This window comes from Heptranchias perlo, chromosome 8, assembly GCF_035084215.1.
Source record: "Heptranchias perlo isolate sHepPer1 chromosome 8, sHepPer1.hap1, whole genome shotgun sequence".
NCBI classification, from domain to species: domain Eukaryota; kingdom Metazoa; phylum Chordata; class Chondrichthyes; order Hexanchiformes; family Hexanchidae; genus Heptranchias; species Heptranchias perlo.
The window spans coordinates 35,575,860-35,595,311 of record NC_090332.1 but is presented as its reverse complement, the minus strand read 5'-3'; the positions used below and the strand labels follow the sequence as shown (position 1 = coordinate 35,595,311).

Here is a 19,452-nt window from a genome sequence, read left to right as displayed (position 1 = left end):
CTTGATAATTTAAAGGGTTGTGTAAACTTGGTTTGAGTTTAGAAGGTTGAAGGGTGATTTAATTGAGGTGCTTAAAATGACAAAGGGACTCAATAGGATAGATACAGAGAAACTTTTTCCTCTGGTGCAGGAATCAAGAATAAAGGGGCACAATCTTTAAATTAGAGTTAGGCCATTCAGAAGTGAAATCAGGAAACACTTTTCCACATGAAGGGCAATGGAAAACTGGAATTCTCTTCACCAAAAGGATGTAGATGCTGGGTCAATTGATATTATCAAGACTGAGATTGATAGATTTTTGTTAGATAAGTGTATCAAGGGATATGGATTGAAGGTGGGTAAATGGAGTTTAGGTATAGATCAGCCATGATCTGATTGAATGGCAGAATAGGCTTGAGGGGCTGAATGGCCTACTCCTGTGACTGTGATTCATTTATGTTACTTCCTTAATATTCCTATTGAAAATATTTGGTGAACTATCATTTTCTCTTGTCGGCTTTTTACCTTTTACACTTTTGTTTCATTATGTGATTGATTTGATTTTTTATTACTAAATGAAAAATGAAAGTGAATGGCTTAGAACACCAGCAAGATTGAAAAGAAAAGTAAATCAAGAAGTAGTGTTTAGGTGAGGCTAAGTTTGGGTTTTACAAACCTGAGGGAGGAAGAAAGACAGAGAGGTGAGGAGTTTTAAAATCCATATATTGAACTAGTATGTGGCTGGGTGCTAACTGGACTCCAGTCACCTTTAATCATTTTGTAAACAGCACTACATTTGATAATTTCCCTACTGAATACTTTCACAGTTGATTAGTTAAATTATTAACTCTTTCTTAAATCCATACCTGACTAATTGCATTTTAACCCTCTTGGAACTCTAACTGTAAAAAGAAAAAAGAAGTTGAAGCTGAGAATTATTTGCATATATCTGTAATTCCATGAAAGTGCAAGTGCAGGTAGGTAAAGCCGTTAAAAAGGTCAACAACATTTTGGGTTTTATAAATCAGAGTAAAGAAGTGACAATAAAGTGATGCTACCATATGGAGTGGTTGAGGCGACTAGCATAGATGCATTTAAGGGAAAGCTAGATAAGTACATGAGGGAGAAAGGAATAGAAGGAGTTGTTAGGGTGAGATGAAGTAAATAGAGTGGGAGGAGGCTTGTGTGGAGCATAAATACCGGCATAGACCGGTTGGGCTGAATGGCCTATTTCTGTACTGTAAATTCTATGTAATTCTATCTGTGTAAGTTTGTATAAAACACTAGTTAAGCCACAGTTAGAGACATGTGTGCAGTTTTGGGTGCCCCATTGTAGAAAAGGATATTAAAGCCGTAGAGAGCATATAGTGTAGACTTACTTAGGAGCAGAGAAGGCCAAGAGGAGATTTAATAGAGGTTTTTAAAATTTTGAAGGGTTTTGCTGGAGTGAATAGGGAATGACTATCTCTCTGGTGGGGAGTATGTGACAAAAGGTTATCATTTTAAAATTGTCACAGAGAGTGTGGAGAGAGGTTGATAACAACAGGCACTAGCACTTATATAATACATTTAATATAGAAAAACGTACTAAGGTACTTCACAGAGGCATAATGAAAGTGGATGCTGAGTCAAAGAAGGAGAGGTTAGGAGGACTGACCAAAAGCTTGGTCAAAGGAGTTGCATAAAAAAGGGGACAGCGCAGATACACTCGGAGGCTGCCTACTATGAGAAAATAGAAATATGAAGAAAGACTTGAAAAATTGAGGCTACTATCCTTAGAACAGCGGAGATTATAGGGTGATTTGATAGAGGTGTTTAAAATTACGAAGGGATGGGATAGAGTAGATAGAAACAGACTGCCGTGCACAAGAAGCCAAAGTCAAATGGGGTTATAGCACTGGAAGAGATTACAGAGGTCGGGAGGGGTGAACCATGGAGGGATTTAAACAAAAGGATGAGAATTTTAAATTTGAGGCAGGGAGACTGGAAGCCATTGTAGGTCAGTGAGGATGGGTGAGATAGGCGAGCAGGACTAGGTGTGGGATAGGATACAGGCAGCAAAGTTTTGAATGAACTGATGTTTATGGAGGGTGGAAGGCAGATTATGGGAGGCTGGTCAGTAAAGTATTGGAGTAAACAAGTCTGGAGGTGACAAAGGCATGGATGAGAGTTTCAGTGGCAGATTGGCTAAGGCAGATACGGAAACAGGTAATATTATGGAAGTAGAAGTAGACTGTCATGATGATGGTTAGGATATGAAGTCAGAAGCTCAGCTCAGGGCAAACAGGATGCCTGGGTTGTGATCAGTCTGGTTCAATGCTGAGACAGTTGCCAGGGAGAGCGATGGAATCGGTGGAAAGGATACGGAGTTTGTGACAGGGACCAAAGATGGTGGCTTTGCTCTTCCCAATCTTTAGCTGAAGGAAATGATGGCTCATCTAAGACTGGACATCAGACAAGCAGTCTAACAGCACAGAGACAGTGGAGGAATCGGGGTAGGTGATGAAGAGGTAGAGCTGGGTGTTATTTGCATACATTCATCGTTGCTGAGTCAAAATCCTGGAACTCCCTTCCTAACAGCACTGTGGGAGAACCGTCACCACATGGACTGCAGCGGTTCAAGAAGGCGGCTCACCACCACCTTCTCAAGGGCAATTAGGGATGGGCAATAAATGCCGGCCTCGCCAGCGACGCCCACATCCCATGAACGAATAAAAAAAAAACATGTAGGATCTGACCCCATGGCATGAGATAATGTTGCCAAGGGACAGCATGTAGACGAGGAAGAATAGGGGGGGGCACGGATGGGTCCAGAGGTGATGTAGGGGTGGGAAGAGAAGCAGTTAGCAGAGATGCTCCGACTATGATTGGATAGGTAAGTGTGGACCAAGCAAGGGTCAGCCACATGGAGCTGGACAACGGAGAAGGGGCATTGGAGGAGGATTCTGTGATTGACCGTATCGAAGGCTGCAGAGAAGTCAAGAAAGGTGAGAAGGGATAATGTACCACGATCATAGCCGCAGAAAATGTCATTCATGACTTTGGTTAGGGTTGTTTCGATGGTGTGGAAGGGGTGGAAACTTGATTTGAGGGATTCAAGCTTGGACTTGTGGGAGAGGTGGTTACAGATCTAGAAGGTGATATGTTCAAGCACCTTGGAGAGAAAAGAGAGGTTGGAGATGGGATCATTAGAAGAAATTTCTTTATGCAGAGGGTTGTTGGAGTATGGAATGCTTTGCCACAGTAGTGTTTAAGGCTAAGACCATTGCATCTTTTAAGGAAAAATTGGATAAATGTTTGAAGCAGAGAAAACTACAGGGCTACAGGAAAAGCACGGGACAGTATGGTTAATTTTGGGTTACTATAGCAAATAACTGGCAAATATATAAAGGACCAAATGGCCCCTTTTTGCTGTAAATTCTTATGGTTCTGTGGGTTCTGAAAGAATAAAAGTCCAAGAATTGAAGTACCTGGGCATCCTGTTCCTGTGTGCAAATGTATTCCCATCAGCAAAAACAGTGCAAGGACATTTAATGGCATTAGACTGCTTAATTTCTCAAATTTACCATTCTCATTTTCTTATGATTTCAGAGGAAACAAACTTTTTTATTTTATTTTTCTACGGTTATTTACAATGCCTGGCTCAGAGTTGTCGCAAATGGCCTATTCTCAGGCCTCTACCACAATTGCTTTAAATGTGGCTTTTAAGAGATGTTTGAGACTGATTTTCCAATATCAGAGGGCCTAGCTTTCGCTCAGTGTGGCCTCCTGACAGTATGGTTGGAACTCGCCTTGGGGGAATGCCTGTCCTTCTACCCCAAGGCCATGATGACATTAATCTATAGTACATGTATAACTTTATAAAGAAAATTAATTGACAAGAGGTAAATTTTACCCACTGTACTTCAGAAACAAAGAGATTAAATAAGATTAACTATCCTTGAACAGTAAAGTTTGTACAAGACAATTGTAAGAGTAGTGATATCTCTAAGCTGATAAAAGGCAGCCTTGTGAGAAACCTGTGAAAACAAGAGCTTGGCCGAAGCACAAGCATTGTTTACGTGACTTGAAATGTCCAAAATCTTGTTAAAAAAAAATTATGACTTATTTTACTCTTCCCTGAACTGAAGGAATGTACGGTTCCTTTCTTATTCAGTGCTAGGCTTCCCCATATCGACATGCCTTTCTCCAGCGATGGAATCTGTGGAGAAACTATTAATAAAGAATGCTTCAAATGTTTTCAGATTGTTAATGGCTGTGGTAACAATGGAGTTGCAATTAATGCCATTAGTAAATTGAGCCAGAGTAGCTTGAAATGGACATGAGGATTCATTCACTCGTGCAAGTTACTGTCATAACTCATGCACGGTTGCAGCACTTGTGAATTGTGCCTTTTCTAATAAAACCCATAAGAAAACACTGGGTTGCCCCAGTGTCATCAAACAAAAACCAAACAAAAGTGCCCTCTTTTAGAGGGACACAACTAATAAAGAACTAAACCATAAAACAAAGGAAATTTAACAACTTAAATAATAAATAACCTATGTCCACTATGCTCTCCAATCCCTGCGGTGCCCACCGATCGCAGAAGGCCTCAAGTGTACCGTCGGACATGCTCTTTCTCCAGGGCTACCCGGGCACTGACAAGTCCGCGGAAGAGATGCATGCAGCCAGAGCAACTAGCCCCACAGGCTGCGTCCACCCTGGACCTGTAGATGGCTATCTTGGCCAGGTCCAGGAGCAGACCCATGAGGAGGTCCTCTGACTTGCCCGCCCCCCCCCACTCCGCACCAGGTGGCCTAAGATCAGGAGTATGGGACTGAAGTCATAGGAACATAGGAAGAGGAGTAGGCCATTCAGCCCCTCGTGCCTGCTCTGCCATTTGATAAGATCATGGCTGATCTGTGATCTAACTCCATATACCTGCCTTTGGCCCATATCCCTTAATATCTTTGGTTGCCAAAAAGCTATCTATCTCAGATTTAAATTTAGCAATTGAGCTAGTATCAATTGCCGTTTGCGGAAGAGAGTTCCAAACTTCTACAACCCTTTGTGTGTAGAAATGTTTTCTAATCTCGCTCCTGAAAGGTCTGGCTCTAATTTTTAGACTGTGCCCCCTACTCCTAGAATCCCCAACCAACGGAAATAGTTTCTCTCTATCCACCCTATCTGTTCCCCTTAATATCTTATAAACTTCGATCAGATCACCCCTTAACCTTCGAAACTCTGGAGAATACAACCCCAATTTGTGTAATCTCTCCTCGTAACTTAACCTTTGAAGTCCGGGTATCATTCTAGTAAACTTACGCTGCACTCCCTCCAAGGCCAATATGTCCTTCCGAAGGTGCGGTGCCCAGAACTGCTCACAGTACTCCAGGTGCGGTCGAAGTGGAGCCAGAAGTTGAGGAGCAGCCCCTTCAAATAATGGAACAGGGGCTGCAACTTGTGAATTATGAGTCTTTCATGTTTGCAAAAGAGCTGCCATAACTCACCATTATCCATCAGGTGTCCATCTGCTGCCCTTCAGTCTGACATTTCTGAAAAAAGAAGCATTTCAGTGGTTGGTTGGTTGTTTGATTAAAATAAATTATACTTCACCTTTATTTCTAACTTCAATTATGCATTTTACACATTCTTAGATACAGGGTAACAGAGGCTTAAGCGTGTTACATTACAGGAACTTATTTTGCGTGTCTTAATTACACAGAACTCCACAAGGATAGACAGTGTGAAGTTTGGGATGCACTCGTGGAATAGAGGGTGCTCTACAGAAGCAGTGGTTGAGGAATATTAACGACAATTCAGGCTACATTGAACCCGTGTTACAAATAATTAGGAAGTGCTTGGTACTGTAATACTTACAAAATTATCCATTCAGTAGGATTAAAACCGAGATTGATGAGCGCAGAAGATTCTGTCACTTTTCCCCCCATTCTAAATATATTTAACTGGTGCATATAACCACTGCATTTTTTAACACATTGAAGCAAGGTATTTGTATTATTTTTAAATGTTATATGCAATCAAGGATCACAATTCCTATTCATCTGATTATCTATTCAGCAAATGTGGTAATCGCTAGAGTTCTTTACTCTGTGTCTTCACATACAACAAGTATCGGTTCATACTCTGTAGATAGTTCATGGTATTCTGCAAAAGTGTTAAGCAATGTGTGAAAACTGTGCTAGGAACCAGTTGGAAAACTCATGTGGCAGCTTGCCTGAATTGAAGTATAATTTTACTACCACAGGAATGATCTTCATTTTGCAAAAACATAGTACAGAAAAAGTCACATTTTTGCTGTGTAGTCTCAAGATTGCTATCCAAGAAACCTAAAACCACAGAACTGGCTACCTTTTTATGTTCTGAAAGCAATACCTGTGTTACAAGCACTGCCCATGTTATACAACGCATTTGGGAGCAGCAAAATGCTGTTTTCTTGACCTGGCGAGTTCTTCCAAATGAGGCCATTTCCAAGAGGCAATCCTGTACCAATACAGGGATTTGACAGCTTCAGTGTAACTGGTAACCCACATAGTAGCACAAAAAGGGTTTGAGTTGAGTTACAATAAACTCACCCTAGGTGGATTTTATTCAATTTAGAAATAAGAAGTGATTCAAACTGTAGTGTTGGTGGAGAATCTCAATGGTAACATCATGGTGCAGCATTTCATACCATGCATCAAGGTGCGCAGGTGCAGAAAGCTGTTGATTTCCACCCTTGATTAACTGGCTCAACCCGTTGAAGATCTTATGCAGAATTGGAGCTCAGAACCAGCGTTGAACCAGCTTCAAAGTATAATGGCAGTATCAGGATCTTGACTGCGACTAAATAGCCAAGAGCTATTATAAGTTCTGGAAATGGGTTGATTATTTGGTTATTTATACTCTGCAAGAGAAACTGTGTTGTAAATGAGTGTTGTCACAATACAAAAGACAGAAAGTATTTAGATGCTGAGAGGCTGTTTCCCGTGGCTGGAGAATCTAGAACTAGGAGGCATAGTCTCAGGATAAGGGGTCAGCCATTTAAGACTGAGATGAAGAGGAATTTCTTCACTCAAAGAGTTGTGAATCTTTGGAATTCTCTACCCCAGAGGGCTGTGGATGCTCAGTCGTTGAGTACAAGGGCAGCAGGCACATGGGAACACCACCTCCTTCCTACCTAACAGCACTGTGGGAGAACCTTCACCACACGGACTGCAGCGGTTCAAGAAGGCGGCTCACCACCACCTTCTCAAGGGCAATTAGAGATGGGCAATAAATGCTGGCCTTGCCAGCAACGCCCACATCCCATGAATGAATTTAAAAAAATATTCAAGGCTGAGATCAATAGATTTTTGGACTCTAGGGGAATCAAGGGATATGGGGATCGGGCGGGAAAGTGGAGTTGAGATCAAAGATCAGACATTGAATGGCGGAGCAGGCTTGAGGGGCCGTATGGCCTACTCCTGTTCCTATTTCTTATGTTCTTAGTACAATATTTCTTTGTAGAGTATTGCACCAGGGATGTTGCCATATTACAGTGTGTACAGTAGGCTGATTTTAACATTTTACGCAAGAGGAGGGCAGGAAATCAGCCGGCTCCTGCACGGAGTTAGCTGACAATGCAGGTCTGGGGCGAGGGAGAGGCTGGAGGTGATCCCGAGGGGGGTTGCACAAAGGCTGGCAGGAGACCAGAGTATTTATGTGGGGTCAGGAGGAACATTCCTGCTTCTCCTGGCCCCACAAAAATAAAAGATGAAAATGGCTTTGGATTGTTTTTTGAGCCGCTCCAGCGGTCCCTTTAAGGGCAGCTGATTAGGCCACTTAATGCTGGGCCTGATGAGCAGAGCATGCTCTGCGCATTCTGTGCCCAGTCATACCTCCAAACAGGATACTACCTATGTCACAGGACCCTGTTCTGCATATTAAAAGTGGCCCCCCACCTGAATCAGGAAGGTTCTCCAGCTGCCCACTTAAAGACCCTTTACCAAGATGGCAGTGGCCAGAACGCCAGGGTAAACAGGGTAGTAAGTGACCCAATGCCATTTTCAGGTCAATACCATTCCATTTACACTGGGCGGCCACTGTTCAAATTGGCTCCAGTGCCTTTTTGTCCAGTTGAAGAACCTTGAGTTATTGGGGATTAATTGTGAAATAACTAAAAGTAAGAAAAAGACAAATTATTAGCAGCAGTTTATTTTTAAAGGAGTAGTACACTAAAGTCCATTTAAAAAATCTTGGTGAAATAATCGAGTAATATTAATGAAACATATAGTTGCAGCTGGATAAATATTTGAAGCAGAGGAAGATAGGGTTTGTGGTGAGAGAGCAGGGCAGTGGGATTAGTTTTGGCTTGCTCTTGCAAAGAGCAGGTGGAGGCACGATATGCCACATGACCTCCTTCTGTGGTGTTTACTCCTATGCCCTGTGCATGGTATTTCAACACAAGAATTACTAAATTTGTTTGACATTTGTCTCATTGTAAAACATTATTGCCTGACCACCCTACTTCAGAGTAATGTGAATTGTTTAGTTTAGCATAGTACACTTCGGAAGACTGGGAGTGTTCTAGAATTCTACATGTGGCTGACTGTTCTCTTTTTGCAGGTGGGCACAGCAGTTTCAAACAACACCACGAGAATCTCTGTGATAACTCCCTGCAGCTTCAGGAGTGCCCAGACGCAGGGGGAGCCTCAGCGATTCCCGCACAGCTACCTCAGTCCATCCCCACCACCCCTGACATTGAAAATGCCGAGCTGACCCCCATCCTACCCTTCCTGTTTCTAGGAAACGAGCAGGATGCTCAGGATATAGAGAAAATGCAGCGGATGAATATCGGCTACATCATCAATGTAACTACCCACCTGCCTCTTTATCATTACGAAAAAGGTATCTTCCATTACAAACGGCTACCTGCCACCGATAGCAACAAGCAGAATCTCAGGCAATACTTCGAAGAGGCCTTTGAATTCATTGGTAATTACTTTTTATGCATCTACTGTTTTTTTACCCTCTTAAAACTAAGAGCTTTTTATTATAACGTGCTGTTTAGTACAGTTGGCGGTTTGGAAGGTTTTCAGCTCACAAATTACACTTTAGTGTAACTTAATTTGCTGCCAAAATAAGTTACAAGCCATCAGTATTCTGGGATTGTAGACTCTCGGCCTGTAAATCTAGAGAATAAATGAACCAAAATGTACTGTAAGTGTGATACTTGGCCAAAATTCCAATTACAGCAAATCTGGAATTTTTCCCCCCACATTTTCCACCTACATATAATTTCCTGTAAAATGCTGATTTTTAAGTTGCATCTTTGGTTCTGCTTTTTTTCTGACCTCTTAAATGGAAGGGAGCAGCTTATACAGCAGTACAAGTTTCCTTTTGTAACACGTACGGTTACAAATTCACGTATGCCGTATATACCTTCTCAGGTCCAGTGTCGCCATTTCTCCTGCAAACGTTCTGAATATCCTACTTCTATGAGAGTTGACTAACACTGCCCTATATCCACTTATGACATAACAATAATATCCCTTTGTGATCTGGATTGGACTTGCGTCTTTTGCACGTATGCTTCTTCGCATTCTCTGAAAGCAGACCCAGCGACAACTTGGTGAGATGAGGCCTGATACAAATCAATAAGCTGCTTTATTTCGCAATAAAGTTATGATCGGACTCACTTACTTCAAACAGTACAACTTTTTTTTGCATAATGATATAAAATATAGAATAAACCATCTAACCCTCCGGCATTTCTGGCTTTCGGAGCATGGCTAAATCTTTCATAGCTCTGTTTTAATAAATTGACTGCCATCACGAGTCTTTAATCCCCTCTTTCCCATGCCCACAGGAAATTGGAGCTTAGTTCCTGCCCCCCCCCACCCTTGTCCAGGGGTTGGCCAGACAAGCTGGTAATCAAAGCTGCTACCGCACCCCTTCTTTTTGAACTAGTTTCATTGCAAAGCTTAATAGGAAAGGACAGTCTCACTCCCTCTGATATGAATGTTTGCTGGGAGTTCTTGGTCTTGATCCTCCTGGGTAACAGTATCCATCGCCAGAGCTTTAAGCATCGGCATGTGCTTAACGGGTGGTAACCGATCGGCCGTCAGTTATACACCCCGTTCGATTTCCTATCCATTGGTGGAAAGAAAAATCAGGTGGGGTTCATAACAGGCTGCCGTTCTGATAGCGCCCGTTTTACACACACTGAAGTTGTAAGTTCCACCCCATATCTCGCTTTAATGCATATTCTCCAAAGTCCTGCAGCCTGAGCCCTTCCCTTTAAACCTGTGTAAATCTACTTTGTTTTAAAATCCAACATTTAGACCGAACCCTTTCACAAATTCTTTCCGTGGAAAAATAATCAGAAAATCCTGAAAAGTGGCATGAACCAAAACAGCAAACATAAAACAGATGGGCAAATTAATCGTATTTTTGAGATTGTACTGACTTTTATTTTCATTAATTAGCAGTTTTTTTTTGATGAGACTCTACTGGCACATTTTTTGACTCCTTTGTCTTTAAGACTGTACTTTATTAGATGAAGCAAATGGCAGACAACAATGGGGGAATTTTAACCCACCCCGCCCAGCGGGAATGGGATAGGCACACAGTTAAAATAGCTGTGCAAAGATTTACTGCCCAGTTCCTGGTCGATTCCCATCTACCACCACCTGAACTGGGCCCTTTTTTAGGCAGTGGAGGTGTCTGCTTGACTCAGGTGGGAACTTCATTAATACGTGCAAATGTTCTTACAACCCCCATGACATTTTAACAACCTACTGAGCAAGGAAGAAGAGGAGGCCCTCTAAGGTAAGCCATACACTTTTCTTAGTGGGGCCAGGAGGAGCAGGCATGCTCCTCCAGGCTCCACAAGGAAAGTCTAGACCTGTGCTGCCCCAGGCTCTCCCATTTCCCTCCTGCAAAACGGTCCCATAACTTAACTTGGTGCTGGCGGGCAGCCTGCGGACCGTACAATTTTGACATGCCCAAAGCCAGCCAGCTGCCTGTTTCAGGTGAGCAGCTGGCTGGCACAACATAAATGAGGCCCGGGAGTTAAAATGTCCCAGGCCTCAAGCTGATGGTATCAGTCGTGTTTGACACTCGCCCACCTCCCGCCCTCCTGAAACCCGCCCCCAGTCAGAATGCTCCCCAAACATTTTTATCTTAAAAAAAATCTAAATAATTTAGATAGAATTTCAATTAATTTTTGTGGCTTACACATGTTGGGGTAGATTTTCCGAATCATTGCCACATCTTATGGCACATAAGGCATCTCGCCACAGATGAGAACTGGGACAATCTGCCCAGTCGTATAATATATAGTATATTTGAAATTATTTTGCACTTACTCTAATGCATGCTATTAATAATTTCCACTATCTGTTGAAAGACTGTATTGGATACTAGAACGTGTTTTTGTAATATTTCTTTACTATGCTCCAGTGAAGTGTGGATATTTTTAGAAATGGGACTTGTAAAGCAAGCAAAATATTTACTACAGGAATGATTAGTTTTGCAGTTAGCCTGCAGCTATCATTCCTTCTGTAGTGTTGCAGATCACATTTTCTACTCCAGATGGCCCAGAATTGGCCTCACCCTATTCTGTGAGGGATTTCAGCAGTACCACATTTGCCATTTTTAAGCTTGTTTTTACGTTTTGGTATATCAACAGTTACAATGTTTTACAGCTCTTAAATGCAGCTTAATTATTGTTAATAAAAATGAGACATTTTATGAGTTACATATTTGGCAAGTGCCCAATTGGAAAACCAGTGTAGTGGCAGAGTTAAGGAACGGATTAATATTCAGTCAGATTCTTAAAAGATGACCTACAATTTGGCAATGCTTCACTCTGAATACACCTTCTTATGGATGGAATAGTGCTTATCCTTCATCTATCTGTGCAAAATGACAGAAATCAAATAATGCCTTCATCAAGTTTAACCGGCCTAGTCCCTCACGGGTAATCATTAAATCCTTTAGTTTGGCTTTGATCCTGTAATACTCATAGATATTTAAAGTATCCAAGGGATTGTAGTTTGGTCGGGTTGTTTTGCAGGGCTTGCATCAATCTTGATGTGCATTAGAAAATATTCTTTATTAGTTTCTTCAACATTTTACAGATGTTTTCCCTTCAAATTCGATTTTTTAAAATCAAGCTTTCAAAGTCATAAGACATTTCAGGGCATGGAAAATCTTCTGAATGCCTTACTATTTCATTTATTTCAATGGGAAGCATTATAGAATAAAACCTGCACCTGTGGATAACTGTAGACAGAGTTGCTGCACAAACTCTTTAACAATCAATGCAGCAGTAAGTGCGTAAAATAATTACAACTCAATTCAAGTTTCTGGAGTTTGCAGTCCATCTCCTATGGCAAGCTGCTTTATCACTTCTCATCATAAAGCTTTAAATGTCCTGAAGTACCGATCCAGAAGATTGCTCCTTTAAAGTATTTGTTGCATTTCCATTGCTTTTATCAGCCTGCACCTGTGACCATTTATGTCAGCAACTGGCCAGCTGCATACAAAATCTAGGATTGATTATGTTTACTGTGCTCAAGTGGACTGTTTGATCTGTCATTCACTCAACCCAGCAAGCACCAAATGTCTTAGATTATCCAACAGTGTCCATATAAACCTCTTTTGATTGGTGGAAATACTATTGTACATTAAGATTTTACTTAACAGGTGATCAGAAAACCTAAGATGCTGTTGAGATTTAGGTTGAACGAGTGAGTTCAGTTGTCATTTTGATATGCACTAGGCATTTCTTTAACCATAAAAGAAAGAACAAGTCCAATAGAAAGAAAAAGTCAACAACTGCATCAAAGTTTCAATCCATTCAGGTTGAGCCAATATATTCTGATAGAGGAAATGTCATCTTCACAGTCATGAACATCTCTGCTGCATGTAGGGAAGTTGGAACTCACCAACTTTCAGGAGAAAGATTGTACACGTAACGGGGTTTAAAATGAACAGTGGTATCCAAGTCCGATACTATATTAAACCATTGAGAGTGTAATGTGACTGGACCGACAGACAAATGAATGCACCCTAATTGGGTCAGTGCTCACTGCATTGTGCACACCTGCACAGGAAGCTTCTTGTTTAGGCTTTTTAGAAATTGCTTTGACTGTCTGTCTACCGATCTATCTACCTATCGATCTGAGTTTGGGATTTCTGGAAATTTTTGGTTAATTATTCTTTGTGGTTGGATGAATCACTGAATTTTATCAGTTCTAAGCTTCAAATAGGTGTGTTTATAAAAATAAACTTCGGTAGGAGTTAAAGATTATTTGAACTTTAGGTAACTTATATGTGGAGGAAGGCAGGTGGACACTTTTAGATTTTAGTGGGATCCCCTAAACTCAAGAAGAGTCTGTAAAAGTCCACAATGTTCCATATTACAGTGTAATTACAGAATTCATATAAGAACTGGGATAACATTATGAAAAGCTCAGTCCATTAAGTGAAACATATCAGAATTTGAAGCTGTATAAAGTGAACAGAATGTCAAATAGAAAATGCTATCTGATCAAAGGATTATAGTTATTGGACTATTGAAATCCGGAGGTTTGGAATTAATGATTTGGAGAGCAGGGGCCATATTTTGGAATCAGAGAAATTGGTGAAAAGAAAAAAAATCACAGCTTCTTGCTTATTAAAGGCCAACCATGATATTTGTAGTGAACATGTTACTGAATTCAAATGAAATTCCTCTGTGCACTATTTTAACACAGGAATTTCATATGAACATGATAATGTGTTTGTTACAAATATTGTTGACAGCAATTTTGCCCCCCTGCTTTTTGTTACATGTTCAAAAAGCTGTTTCATCTATATTTCTGCTCAACATATTTTCACTTTCAGATACTTTTGACAAAGTTCCACATGATAAACTTCTAATTAAACTAAAAGCTACAGGAATTCGGAGTAGAATAGGGATAGAAACCAGTTATGAATCGGAAACTGACAGTTCTTATCAGATGAGTAATGTCAGACTGAGGAAGTGCTGTATGGAGCCCCATGAGGGCCGGTGCTTGAACGCCTTTTGTTTTTGTTGTACATAAATGGCCTGGAAAGCACATCCAACAGCACATTTGCTGATGACATAAGAATAGGGTGAGTAATAGAGACAGACATTTGCAAAATAATGTTATACAATTATACAATTATACAATTGTACAATTATACAATTGTACAATACAGTTATACAATTATGATGTGGAGATGCCGGTGATGGACTGGGGTTGACAATTGTAAACAATTTTACAACACCAAGTTATAGTCCAGCAATTTTATTTTAAATTCACAAGCTTTCGGAGATTTTCTCCTTCCTCAGGCAAATGTTTCAAGAGCTCCTGAGGAAGGAGAAAATCTCCGAAAGCTTGTGAATTTAAAATAAAATTGCTGGACTATAACTTGGTGTTGTAAAATTGTTTACAGTTATACAATTAGTTAGAAAAATGGAAGTAGAAATTTAAGACTGAAATGTAAAGTATTATATATAGAAATTGTTTGGAATAATCAACTAAGCAAGATAACAAAGGCAAAAACAGAGTTAGTAACCTTTCTCATTCCTATTTTCATGTTATTATTAATCTAATATTTCTAAAAATCTGTCTTCAGACACTCAAATTGAATTCTGATTATTTTCAGTCTCATTAGAACATGTTGGAAGGCCTTCCAACAAAGCGTAACATATTTTGTTTCCTTTGCTTTCAGAGGAAGCACACCAGTGCGGTAAGGGGCTGCTCATTCACTGTCAAGCTGGTGTCTCTCGTTCTGCTACAATTGTTATTGCCTATCTGATGAAGCACACACGGATGACCATGACTGATGCTTACAAATTTGTTAAAGGAAAGAGACCAATCATTTCCCCAAACCTCAATTTCATGGGACAGTTGCTGGAGTTTGAAGAAGACCTAAACAACGGAGTCACTCCTCGAATTCTCACACCAAAGCTGGTCGGGGTGGAGACAGTTGTCTAAAGTGACTTGGCTGGCTTTTTGCAGCAGTTTTTTTGAAAGGAGATGTTTATCTCCCCTTGATGCTTTGAAGCGTCTTGTAGTATGCTGGAACTGCAGGAAGATAAAAGAGAACCTTAAAGACTGCACTGTCATTGATTGTGAAATTATACAGTTGGTGGTCTGTGCAGGTTCATAGACAGCAACAAACAACTGGAAATGAAGGGAAGAAAATGAGAGTGGGGATATGGTCTAGAGATTTCCCAAGGAATGTCCTTTCAACTCATCTAAAGGTTGCCAAAGCAGATTGGTCACTGTGAGGGAACTCGGCACGCACATAGCTGCAACTAATCTCCACTAAGCTAATGAAGGAAGACCTGTAAAGAGAAACATGATTATTTTGTGTGTTCAGGTCCTGTTGATGCTGGTTATATTTTTCTATGAGGGTTAAACACAATTGTGGGAGTTAAATTAAAAATGGTCTCATCCATTACATGCCCTTTGAGGCTCATTGTGCAATAATTGATTTGCGTGTGGAAAACCAAATGGATGGAGCTGGGTGCATTTTCCTTATGTAAATAGACAGTAACATGCACCTGCTCGTAGCTGAAAAAAAATCAATGAAAAGCAATTTTAGTTTTGATTTAAATTCTGGTCACAGTGCCATATGTACTGGTGCAATTTCTTAGCAACATATTAGATCAGAATGTTAAGGAAAAATGTTATTTAATATTTTTCACACAAAATCTCAGTGTGTTACTGTTGTCTGTGTATAATTTTCTTTATAAAAAAATTATGTATAACCATCTGGAGTATATTTTTGTGTCTCTGTCAGGTTTTCTAATTACACAAAACACTCGTAGTAACGATAGGGACACACATGACTGAGCTGTACTCTCTCGAGCTGCTTCCTGCAAAATACAATGAGAGGAGAACATAGTATCAAACATGATAAGTCTACACTAGGCAGCCTGTTATTGAGAGTATATTTTTAATAAATGTTGCAAAACCCTGTTAAAAGGAACCCCCCTAGTCCCCAAAAATTCCCATTTGTTCCACTTTTATATGGAACTGTATGAATTTTGCTTCATCTTATCAGATTTATGGATGTGTAGTATTGAATATTTCATATGTGTCAGTGTGGACACTTCCAAATAGCATCATTGGGGTAGACAGTAAAATGAGTGAATAGGTAGAGCTCTGGATGCAAAGTATATTTTCCTTATTGTTATTGCTATTTCTTTGTAACTGTTCGAGAATCTTCACCTGTGCCAGTGGGAATGTTCAGCGGAATGATAGATGAGCTCTGAAACAGTTTTAAAATTGGTTCAATTTGTCGAGTATTTGAATTTATTTATTTTACCCAGACAAAGCTCACAGCTGGTTGAGTTTAGCTTTTGTGTTATTTCTCTAACAGTTTCAAGCTTTGGCTTGAAGTAGAAGCTCTGCTGTAGAAGAAGTAATTGGGAAAGAATTTGAATGCTGAGCACTGAATTTGTAATCTGAGGTTTGGATTCAGAGTGCACTGAAGCACTGCAATCAATTTTGAAAGAAAAATGACTTTTATGAGAGTACTGAGGTAGGACTTTAAGCTGTAATGTAGGAAGTCAGGAAATGAATCGGAACTCTAGTTCCATTTTGGGATCACAAGATAAATACAGATGAGGAAGACCATTTGACCCATGAAGACACCAAATTTGGATTGTAACACCAGAACGTATTGGGGTGAGATTGCACAATGGGCGACAGCAAATCTGCAGCCCTTTTTACATTCCGTCCAATTTTTTTTCCCATTGATATCAATGGGCGAGGTGTAAAATGGGCTGCCAATTCGTTATTGCCCATTTTGCTCTACTGCCAAAGATCCATTTCACACCCTATGATTCCTGATTGATCCTGATACAGTTCACATTGTGCGTGATGTCTCCCCCACCTCTTCATAGAGGGGTGAATTTCCACAGGGGTTCTCCCGATCATCTGCCATTATGTCGCAGAAGAGCAGTGGAAACCCCAGAGAAAACAGGGGAAACAACAACAACTTGAATTTATATCTTGCTTTTAATGTAGAAAAATGTCCCAAGTTGCTTTCCAGAGGCAAAATTGGATACTGAGCCAAAGAACTGAGCAATATTAGGAGGAGTGACCAAAAGCTTGCTCAAAGAAGTGGGTTTTAAGGAGTGTCTTAAAAGTGGAGGGAGAGGTGGAAGAGTTTAGAGAAGAAATTCCAGAGCATGGGTGTTGATGGCTGAAGGCACGGCCGCTGAGGGTGGGACAAAGAGAATGTGGGAAAAGATGCCAGAGGAAAGGAGAGTGCTTGGGGTTGTGGGGGGGTGCGGTGGTGATAGGGGCTTGTAGGGTTGAAGAAGCTTACAGAGATAGAGAGGGGCCAGGTCATGAAGGGAATTAAACATGACAATGAGAATTTCAAATTGGAGGCGTTGGGAGACCAGGAGCCAATGTAGGTCAGCAAGAAGAGGGGTGGTGGGTGAACAAGACTTGGTGCAGGATAGGATACAGGCAACAAAATTTTGGATGAGCTAAAGTTTACAGAGCGTGGAGGACGGGAGGATGGCCAGGAGAGCATTGGAATTGTCGAATGTGGAGGTGACAAATGCTTGGATTCCCGTGGCTCTTCCACCAAAGTTACGGAGAACCCCGTGGAAATTTACCCCCACATTTCCACATTCGTGGTTAAATATTTTCAGAGGTTTCTTAATCCTGCACAATTGCAGTGAAACCTGTCTAACAACTACAATTGACAGTTGTTCTGACTGATGTCTAGAGACAGTGGGCTGGACCTTATACTACTGTTACGCAAAACAAGGAAAACTGGGCAGGAAGACCTACCACCACATCCTGTTCCCGACCTGGATTTGCCTCCCCCACCCCCCACACCGCCTCAGCAGGGAAAGCCACTGACCACCCATTCACCGCCTCACTGCGTGTAAATGAAAGCTAATTTACCTACCTTCTGTTGTCAGCACCGCCAAACCTAGGGACGGCCAGGAGAGAGGTTGCGGAGTCACTGGGGCAGTGGTGGAAGGCCTGCTGATGTCACTCTTCATGGTAGAGGGCCCAATAGTGGGCACCTCTCATTGTCCTCAGGCCTCAAATTCTGTCCTTTGTTGGGTTTCAATACTTCTATCCCCTTATATTCGGCCTCCACTCCTTGTGGTGCTGCAGCAGTGATCCGGCTGTTGAATTGCTTGCAATTTCCTTTCCTGACAGCAGCAGGCTCCCTCTTGCTGGCAAGCGCCCTGCCAGAAGCCCACCCTGCATACATAAATAGCTCCGGCCCAGAAAGATGGCAGGTTCAGGGTAGCTAGTGGAAGTCCCATCCTAGCCCTTATCCAGCAGGAAGAAGGATATCCAGCCTAGTTGGTCTAACAATGATTCAAATTTATGAATTAAATTGGTGTTGGATAATTGCTGATTCTTTTATTAGCCAATACCATAATACGATCTGTGGTACTCCAGTTATTTAAAAGATATGACATTCAGCTGCTTATTTTTACAAACAAGTGAATGTACAACTAACCCTTCACAATAACAAGAAAAATAATGGAAACATGCCACATACTGTTAGTGGGGTTGGTTAATTGTTTTCTTCTGATTTTGACTGGCTCTGGGCTTGAGATGACTGAGTTTCTCCTCTCTGTGCCAAGCTTTCTTGCCAGATCTAGCTGACTGCGCATGTATCTATTTGGCCTTTTCTCTGTCTTCCCAGCTGTGAATTCACTTTATTTTAAAACACACTTAAACATAACTCATTCCCAAATCCTTTCTATGAAGAGAAAAATGACTTTAATATTTAATGTTCTTTTTCAAATATCTAATTCCTTTTTACAATTTTTATGGACCCTGCTTCAATAGGGCAGAGAATTTCACTTTATAATCATCCTCTGAGAATTTTTTCTCACCACCCGTTTAATTATTTTTGATATTATTTTAAATTTATGCCCTCAGAGAGCCACAAAATTATACAGTATGAGGCCATTTGGTCCATTATTTTCTGTTTGTTTTTTGTTAATGAAATCCAAAACTAATCCCACTGTCCTGCTCCCTCCCCATAGCCCCCTCGTTACCATCTTGCCAACCAATGGTAATAATCTCAGTATTTATCCTATCATAAGAATTCAGAATCTTGAAGGTCTCAATCAATTCACCACTTAAGCTTTTCATCCATCTTGAAAAAAGCCCTAACTTCTCAAGTCTCTTCATAATTTGAACTCCTCATCTTTGGTAACATCCTCATGAATCTAAGATGCACCCTTTATGTTGCTTTTGTATCTGACTCACACTGTGTTTGCGGGATTGTGATCTATCACACTGTATAATGGGTTTGTGATCTGTCCCTGTTTATTGAGTTGGTGATCTGCCTAATAGGCTTGTGCTCTGACTTATTCTGTTTAACAGGTTTGTGATCATCTTGTTTACTGGGTTTGTGATCCATCTTACTCCATCTAATTAGTCTGTGATCTGTTTTACTCTTTAATTAGTTTGTGATCTGCCTTACTCT

At 40.8% G+C, this 19,452-nt stretch overlaps 1 protein-coding gene across 2 annotated transcripts in view; it reads left to right on the top strand.

Annotated features, from left to right (window-relative positions):
• Positions 1-15,739, top strand: part of dusp10 (dual specificity phosphatase 10) — a 42,349-nt gene extending 26,610 nt beyond the window's left edge. Inside the window, exons 3-4 of one of the 2 annotated variants that reach the window (XM_067988962.1) lie at positions 8,749-8,937; positions 14,692-15,739. In XM_067988962.1, coding sequence (XP_067845063.1) covers positions 8,749-8,937; positions 14,692-14,957 — 455 coding nt within the window. In that variant the 3' untranslated portion in view covers positions 14,958-15,739. Of the gene's footprint in view, positions 1-8,568; positions 8,938-14,691 lie in introns of both variants that reach the window. The other variant, XM_067988961.1, reaches the window with a different exon arrangement.
• Positions 15,740-19,452: the final 3,713 nt, after the last annotated feature.